This window comes from Brienomyrus brachyistius, chromosome 7 (genome assembly GCF_023856365.1).
Source record: "Brienomyrus brachyistius isolate T26 chromosome 7, BBRACH_0.4, whole genome shotgun sequence".
NCBI lineage: Eukaryota > Metazoa > Chordata > Actinopteri > Osteoglossiformes > Mormyridae > Brienomyrus > Brienomyrus brachyistius.
The window spans coordinates 11547860-11556852 of NC_064539.1; the positions used below are offsets into that span (position 1 = coordinate 11547860).

General features: G+C 39.2%; 1 protein-coding gene across 1 annotated transcript; it reads left to right on the forward strand.

Moving 5' to 3' along the window:
- Nucleotides 1-2602: 2602 nt before the first annotated feature.
- Nucleotides 2603-6181, forward strand: s100z (S100 calcium binding protein Z). The gene is made up of 3 exons (XM_049019100.1): nucleotides 2603-2694; nucleotides 2942-3111; nucleotides 5250-6181. The coding sequence occupies exons 2-3, from the start codon at nucleotides 2971-2973 to the stop codon at nucleotides 5406-5408; spliced, it is 300 nt and encodes a 99-aa protein (XP_048875057.1). The 5' UTR covers nucleotides 2603-2694; nucleotides 2942-2970; the 3' UTR covers nucleotides 5409-6181.
- The last annotated feature ends 2812 nt before the right edge of the window (nucleotides 6182-8993 follow it).

The window sequence follows — 8993 nt, forward strand, 5'->3', positions numbered from 1 at the left end:
GTGAAGGAGAGTAATCCCATTCCCTCGGCATGCACTACGAGCAAAGCTGAGTCCTCACCGCTGCCCCCCCCCAACCCCCCCGCCAGCCTGGTCATATTCAGTTCAGAAAATGAAATGTCATTCACACAGCGATGTCAGCATGCAGCCGAAAGGTGCTTATTATTGAGAGTGATGTGGGGCAGCCAGTATCGTGGCTGATGAGGTGGTGCTCAGATGAATGAGGTGCATGCCTCACACTGGAGATGCTGCAGTCTGATGGAGTCCCCCCCTCCCTCTCCCCCTCCCCCCGGACCTCTGAGCCCATCTACCCCCAGAATTTCAAGAGGCTAGTTTCAGGCCAGTCTTGTTGTGAAATCTCCATAAAAGTTTCAGGCCTAACCCTAACCCATATTTGTCAGTGTTACGGTAAGATGATTGTGTGACAGAGATGACTGTCATGTGATGTGATGACTGTCAGAAGATGACTGTCATGTGATGACTGTCAGATGACTGTCATGTGATGTGATGACTGTCAGATGACTGTCATGTGATGTGATGACTGTCAGAAGATGACTGTCATGTGTGACAGAGATGACTGTCATGTGATGACTGTCAGATGACTGTCATGTGATGTGATGACTGTCAGATGACTGTGATGTGATGTGATGACTGTCAAATGACTGTGATGTGATGACTGTCAGAAGATGACTGTCATGTGTGACAGAGATGACTGTCATGTAATGTGATGACTGTCAGAAGATGACTGTCATGTGTGACAGAGATGACTGTCATATGATGTGATGACTGTCAGAAGATGACTGTCATGTGTGACAGAGATGACTGTCATGTGATGACTGTCAGATGACTGTCATGTGATGTGATGACTGTCAGATGACTATGATGTGATGACAGAAGATGACTGTCATGTGTGACAGAGATGACTGTCATGTGATGTGATGACTGTCAGATGACTGTCATGTGATGTGATGACTGTCAGAAGATGACTGTCATGTGTGACAGAGATGACTGTGATGTGATGACTGTCAGAAGATGACTGTCATGTGTGACAGAGATGACTATCATGTAATGTGATGACTGTCAGAAGATGACTGTCATGTGTGACAGAGATGACTGTCATGTGATGTGATGACTGTCAGATGACTGTCATGTGTGACAGAGAATCATACATTCAAGGAACGTTTTCCTTATACCTGTAGCAGTCATGTGACATGTCACATCGATGATGTCTGACCACGCATCACCACAATGTGTGGAAATAACTGACAGTGAACCAACCTGAACTAAGTATGATAACATAACATGTTGGTTGAATCGTGTTTAGCTGAATAATAATGCAAATGTTAAAATAGTTAAAAAAAATTTGATACACTGCAAGCCAAACAGTGTATCTCTCAACAACTTCACCAAAAAAGTGAATTTCACCATTACACCAAATCTGCAAATTCCCTAAATGTGAAAAATTTAAGAACAGCGGCCTTGTTGTCAGCATATTTTAGTCTATCCAACACTTTGTCTGCAATTCTGTAGTTATGCGAGTTCTGTAGTTTTTACATTTCATGTAATGTACGGTAAAGCTCTTGTCTGTAATCTGCTTTGCAAAGTTTTTATTTAATAAATGACACAATACTCTCGTGGTATATTTGCATTAATTGTGGTGTGGAATGGAAACTCAGTGGGTAGTTCTGCCACAGAGTTCCGTCTGGGTTAGTGTTAGGTTTAGGATTGGTTTGTGTATATACTCCCCATGCTTTGTGGATTTCCTAATATAGGCCAAAGACATACAGTTGGGTGCCTCCAATCTGTCCGTCATGTGTACCTGCCTGTTTATGCACCGTGTGATGGACCGACATTCCCCAGTAGCTCGTGTAGTCATGAGCATTACAAGTGGGGAGAAGATGGAAGGATGTATCCAATATATACCTAAATGATTATGCAAATACACCATAGCCCTGTATAGCAGGGGTGGCCAATCTTATCCGCAAAGGGTCAGTGTGTGTGCAGGTTTTCCCTGCAACTCCCTAATTAGATTACTAAGAAGAGGACTGATTGGCTGAAGAGTCGTCACACCTGGGTGTGAACAGCTGACCTAAAGGTTATCCCAAAAAGCCGCATACGCACCGGCCCTTTGCGGACAAGATTGGCCACCCCTGCTGTATAGGTTAAGCAATTATGGAAGACAGATAGATCTATAAATAATAGAAGATAATATACATTTTAATGCTATTCCATATTGCTACATGAATTGTGTATAATTTGGAATGCTGATAATAAAGAAATATGCATGTATATGAAAAAAGTATCTGCAAATTTTAACTGGCATAATGCATTGGTCTAATCCAGAGAATTCAACTGTATAATTATACATATTGAATTATAATTTCCTGTCATACTAAACATAGTGAGCTAAAATTAAAAGATAAGAAGCCTCTGATGATTTCAGAGGGCTGAGGTGCATGCTTTGTTTTTCTTGCGCTCATTAGCGTGCCTTGTTAAAACAGTATGGTTGGAGACTGTTGCCACAGGCCTTTTACCTGTGAAATTAATTAGTAGGAAGGGACGGGGGTGGCTCTTTTCATTCCCAAGGTGCCCCCCACAAATGAGCAGCGCTGCATCCGTCCGCACCGCAGACGTACCCGGACTCTCACCTGTTGAGTGCTGATACCGCTCTTCTCGGCCTTCCCGTTGGGCTTTCAGGTGACATGCCACTTCCCTGGCTTGCTCTTGTAGAACTCTCCTTTCGATGTTTCTCTCATATCCCTCTGTGCTTCAGGTGTATGTGTATGGTTTGAATTGGAAGGAAACGTGCCATTTTCTTAGTTTTGTTATTTTAAAACGAAAAAATGTCCCAGCCTTTTAATTGTGTGCCCCGGTGGCTAATGCTAATTACTTCACAATTAGATTTCGGCAAATGTAACTATTTTTCCACACCTTTGCTCTGCAGGTTGCCTGTGCTCTTGATCCCTGATCACCATGCCAACCCAGCTGGAGAGCGCAATGGATGCGCTTATTACCGTCTTTTACAATTATTCCGGCAATGACGGTGACAAATACAAGCTGAACAAGGGCGAGCTGAAGCAGCTATTAAACAGTGAGCTCACTGACTTTTTGACGGTAAGACCCTGCAATCACTGTACCATATAAGTTCAAAATCTATTCATGAGTAAGAAGGGTGTTTTTTTCACCAGATATAGGCCAAATGGAATTTCCTGTCTAAATAGATTAAGTTCTTTCATTTAGTAATCAATCTGTTTATAGTAATAAATCCATAATATTAATCTGGATGTATTTTTAAAGAAACTAAAAATAACATACATTTTATAAGGTTCCACATCCAAATCATAAAAAAGACAATGACGAGCAAGTATAATTCTAACCCTAACAGATGGAATTCGTAAGTAAACCTTACTTAATATTTTTTAGGCTGCAAATAATTTATTAAGACATGATTCTCATGACATCCAGAATAGATTTCTTACATAAAAAACAAAGAAACGTTTCCCATAGTGTTATCTATTTAGTAAAATGTGAAATTATGATCAATTACTTGAAAATATACGAAAGACAATATTCTTTGTCATAGCTTTTTGTTAACTTAATTGTCCCAAATGACTTGCAAGGGGTACAAAGGTAGAATCTCAGCTGGCATTCAAATCTTTTGATCCACTTTTTAAAGCACTATGAACAAAAATAGCTTTGTAATTGTGACTGTTTTGCCTAAAGTGGTTTATTGTCATGGTAATGAACTGCCTATTTGATGGTGGGTAAGCTCTGAATTCAGATGAAAGTGCATCTTAGTATTATGTAAATGCGACAAGCCAGTGAACATGAATAGCGTACATAAACGCGGGGGTTATGATCAAGGCGATACAGGTACCGGCATTCCCTGAGCATGTAAGTTGGTAAGGCAGCTGTACCGAGTTTCTTTGTTTTATTTTTTCATCTAATGCTTAGGAGTAAAATGTAATTCTGTAACATGTTTTAAAACAGAAAGTAGGCAATTAGAATGTGCGGGCACTTATATAGCTGCAGTATGAGATTCCGGCGTTTGTTTTTGAGAAACCGATGCAGTTTATTTGTTGAATTATGCATGTCAAACCGATATGGAAAAGCAAAAGCTCTGCACCCTAGCTAAGAGCGCGGCAAGAACCTTGGAATGGATGGCATGAATGATGATCCCATTCGCTTCCAGATGCGGAAGTGCGAAGAATTCTGCTCCAGATAGCGCGATAGCGGACAGCTAGGAAATGAATGGGGTGTGAGAGGCCAGATAAGCTCACCGTGTTTATCCGATGCTCCAGATGAGTGAACTGCCGCCACATCGGTGTAAGCGGGCAAATTAGCTTTGCGCTGTAGTGCCTTCTAAATATAGGCCCGTGTGATATCGTTTTTCCCCAGCGTTCCTGTTGCCTGCTTATTTGTGGCTCCCTGTGTGGAATATTTTGTACTGTACACTAAACCCCATGCCAGAATGCCTGTAATTACATCCATCAGACTGAATTTTTATGGAGCCACCATGGAGTGATATTATATTTAATTATAGACACATTCAAAGGAAAAGTAAATGAATCCAGCATCACTGTAGTGCATATTGATACATCGTTGCTTGGTAACATCTCACTGTGAATGAGGAGTGAAAAGTAACTGAGATTAATGTGGACCATCAGCTTGTCTGTTGGCGTCGTGTCCACGCATCGTTGACCACAGGCATCAGATGGGCACTCATGTCGGGGCACAGTTTGCTTTCTCAACAATATGTTGTGGGTGATTCATAGGGGGTGACTTGGGCATGACTAGCTATGGGGGTGAGTCACTGATGAGCCATGCACACGTCACCTTGTGCTTCTCTCTGTGCTCCCCCTCGGAGAAAAAGATATTGGAAGGACAGAGCTGAGCACATCAATTTACGCTACATCAATTTAAATCTCCTTATAGTGCACCAACATGGCGGTTCAGCGTTTGGGAATGAATGAACAGATGTGGTCTTCAGTGCCATGACTGTCAGACCACATGTCATGTGTCACTTGTGCTCTGGGCTGTAGGAACTGGGGGGTGGGAGGGGGGGGTGTGCCACAGTTAATTGGGCTTCATTCACCCTAAAAACCCTTAAAAACTAACCCTAACTCTAATAAATAAACCTTTATATTTAAATTACCGAGTCCCCCCAGTATGAAACTCTCCTATGCCTGTGCTCTCACTTAAAAGTTCTGGTGATGTTCCTTCCTGGTAACTAGTGACATTCCCCTTCTCAGTCTCAAAAGGACCCCATGCTTGTGGAGAAAATCATGAACGACCTGGACTCCAACCAAGACAACGAGGTGGACTTCAATGAGTTTGTGGTGTTGGTGGCTGCCCTGACGGTGGCCTGCAATGATTTCTTCCAAGAACAGCAGAAAAAGAAAGGGAAATAGAGAGTGAACTCACGTGTAGTAGTAATGTCCAGCAGTAGTCCAACACGATGGTATATGTTTGGTAATGTGATGTGACATGGTACATCAATGTAGTCATGAGGGATGTAGAACAAATACGTACTTCAGCACACATATAATTGCTGGTTATAAATGCTGCTTATAAATTATATGCAGAAGTAGCTAATTTTCATCTTTGTGGATTTAGTGATTTTTTTGTTCATCACAAACATTGATTACAAAGGTGCCTATACTACATTTCAAATTCTTCTGACTGAATTGCATTTTCTTGTTGCACCATTATGGAATTGTTCCCATCCATCCCGTTTTATGTTTCTAAAAAAAACATAAACAAAATACACAACACACTAAACCAGGGAGCTGTGTCCCTAGAACATGTGGTCCAAAACATACCATTTAAGTAATTAGTCAAAAATGATGGTATAGCAGAACAGGCATTTTCATTTCATTCATTTATAAATAAAGGATGACATAATTGTTAACTAAAGAAAATACTAGCATAGTATACAATGACACCCTCATATGAGAAGGTGTCTTAGTGCTGCTATGTTCAGCAATGTTTTAAAATATAATTTTAAATACATATAATTGAAAATGATTGCGTGCCCCTAAGAATACTGACATGTTTGTAACTCAGCACCTGTATGCTTATCATACTGTATTTTTCTCTCTACATTATCTCAAAATAACTTAAGTCTAAACTGTTGTTGTAATGTTATTTTTTTGTTCCAATAAACTATTTTGTGCGTGAAATATGTAACTGTGTGATTCCTCCACATAGACATTTGGCTAAGGCAACATCCATCGTGTTACTGAGTAACCTTAATGTTTAGTATTTTCTCTAGCCTTCTCATTGCAGACTTGTAGTTTGACAATAAAGTCATATTCTGAGGTGATATGGGAAAAGAAACAGAACTCCTTTATAATGTTCTGTCCACTTTCTGGGTGTTCAGGCTTCCCAGTGGCATGTTCCATAAAGTAACTAGTTGATATGTATTGCTCAGCAAGGTTAACATAAAATTCTGCTTAGTATAATATTAACAATTTTATTCACTGAATAATTTAGCCAGGGGGCAGCATGGTGGTTAGCACTGTTGCCTCACACCTCTGTGACCTGGGTTCGAGTTTCCACCAAGGTTTCATGTGTGTGGAGTTTGCATGTTCTCCCTGTGTCATTGTGGGGTTTCCCCCACAGTTCAAAAACATGTTGAGGTTGATTGGACTTGTCAAATTGCCTGTGTGTGTGAGTATGTGCCCTTAAATGGGATGGAACCCCATCTTGGGTTGTTCCCTGCCTTCTGCCTGTAGGCTCTGGACCCCCTGCAATCTTGAAAAGAATAAGAATTTTGTGATTATTCGACATTAATTTGGTGATTGATTTTACATTTAAATATGCATTATAACAAGCTTTAGTCTTAAGAAAAAAATAATTAATTGCAAAATGTGTAATTAATTTGTTTTTTTTTAATCGATCAACAGCCTTAAAATATATTTAATGAGGCTATTTATTTAATTGAAGTTCAACTATCAGATTACAAGTCCTTAATTTGGATCATGGGCATCGTTAGGTCCCATCACTCGGGGCTATAGTCCTTAGTATGTTAAGCCGAGCGACGACTATTTCAGCCCTGATGCCAATCAAAAAAAAAAAAGTCAAGCCCCAGTTAAGCGACAGTTAAGCCTCTGATCTTTTCAATAGCTAGAGATGCCCCTGATTTGGAAGTATGTCATTTATAATCATTTATAAATGTTTGCCATTCACCATAACAAGGCTATACTTTTCTTTTAGAAGGAATAAAAATCGAACGTTTTAGTAATTTACAGATGATTAACATAAACTAAGTAAAGCAAGAACATGGCAGCTAAGTCTAGTTTTAGAAAACTAAAATAATTACATAATGTAAAATTCAGAGGTGGAGATTTCAGGTCCAGAAAGTATAAATCCAGACCAAGGTTTTGTTTCAACCAACGAGTTGAGCATAAAGAGTCAGTCACAGAGTACTCAACTGGTTGGTTAAAACAAAACCCAGGTCTGGATTTTTACTTTCTGGACCTGAAATCTCCACCTCTGGTTAAATTGTTTTGAAAACCTTAATTACAGAAGCTGCTGGTTCGCTCCATGTGACATTGGCCTGCGTTGTTTTTGTTACGGTGATATTATAAGACAATGTTTCCCAACCCGGACCCGGAGGACCCACAGACGGTCAACATTTGTGCCCTCTCCCAGCTCCCTGTCCGACAATCCACATTTTTACTCCTACCTGCAGCTAAAATGTGGACAGTGTGTGGGTCCTCGAGGACCGGATTGAGAAACACTGTTATAAGACAAACCCAATCAAACCAGAACCTCTTACTTTACTCACAGGTTCCAGTATTTGAATAATCACTGGCTCCTTGTCAGATAAATTGTATTAAAGAAGCGTTAAAAAACATTATTTCATCCAGCCAGAGCGTTTTTGTTAGAAATGATTTGCCAAATTTGAATACCTGACAAACTGGGTGAACCTACATTTATTCTCTGTAGAAGTTATATGGTCATGTGATAATGGTTTTCCCATAAAATGCAATTACTTCTTTTGCAATAATTAAAATTTTATACAGACTGATCTGTTTCTTTGACTGAAGATATCATAGAAAATTCCCAAAATACCACTCGTCTGGTTACTGTCTATTTTGAGAACTATGACAATAAGGCTAATCATGTAACTACTTGGAGTATGATTATTGTGAAGGAATGTTATTGTTATTACAAACATTAACGATTTTCAGTAGCTGATAAGTCCTGACCAACAATTGACAATCATACTGCCCCAATGTGCGACAATGCCATTAATTTTATGCAATTACCTCAACGTTTAACAGATTCGAAATCGTATAATATCACAATAACAAAGACATCAAATAGGAAAATTTTCAAAATAATAAAGATTTAGACTGTTTGGATGGCTCCTTAAAAATGTCATTGAACTAACTTGACATGTCTGCTCTGATGTCATTTTGTAAGGTCTACAGATATACAAACAGAAAGTGACAGATGGAAAACTAAGCCCAGAGCAGTAGGCGCTCTCTACAGGCATATTCTAATCATGCTAAACATGTTTTATTTTTTCTTTACCTCCCCTTAGTGTGCCCTTGATGTCATCTTAGCTGGATATATGTATGACAAGCCCTCCATTCATGCATGCAATGTGTTATGCAATGCTATATTTTCAAGTGAGATATTATTTTGATATCTTGGTAAAATCTTATTATTGAGTGGTAAAAAAAATCTTTAATATAACTGGAATAGTTTTTTTAAGTTTAGGATTAACAAATTGTCTGAATTCTTTGAATATTCTAGACTTCAATGGGAACAAAAAGCTCCAATTGTATGTCAAATGTTGATCATGGAGACTACAGCTTATTTCATATACTGTAAACACATTACAGTGATTTGGGGCTATGGTTTATATATCTATTAAACTGAGTAGCTATTTAGAGAATAACATTGCTATTAGTTAAACTTTACAGTCAGATATTTTTTTTTTCGATTCAGTTAAATTCTGGCTTCAATGACCAACAAGGAAA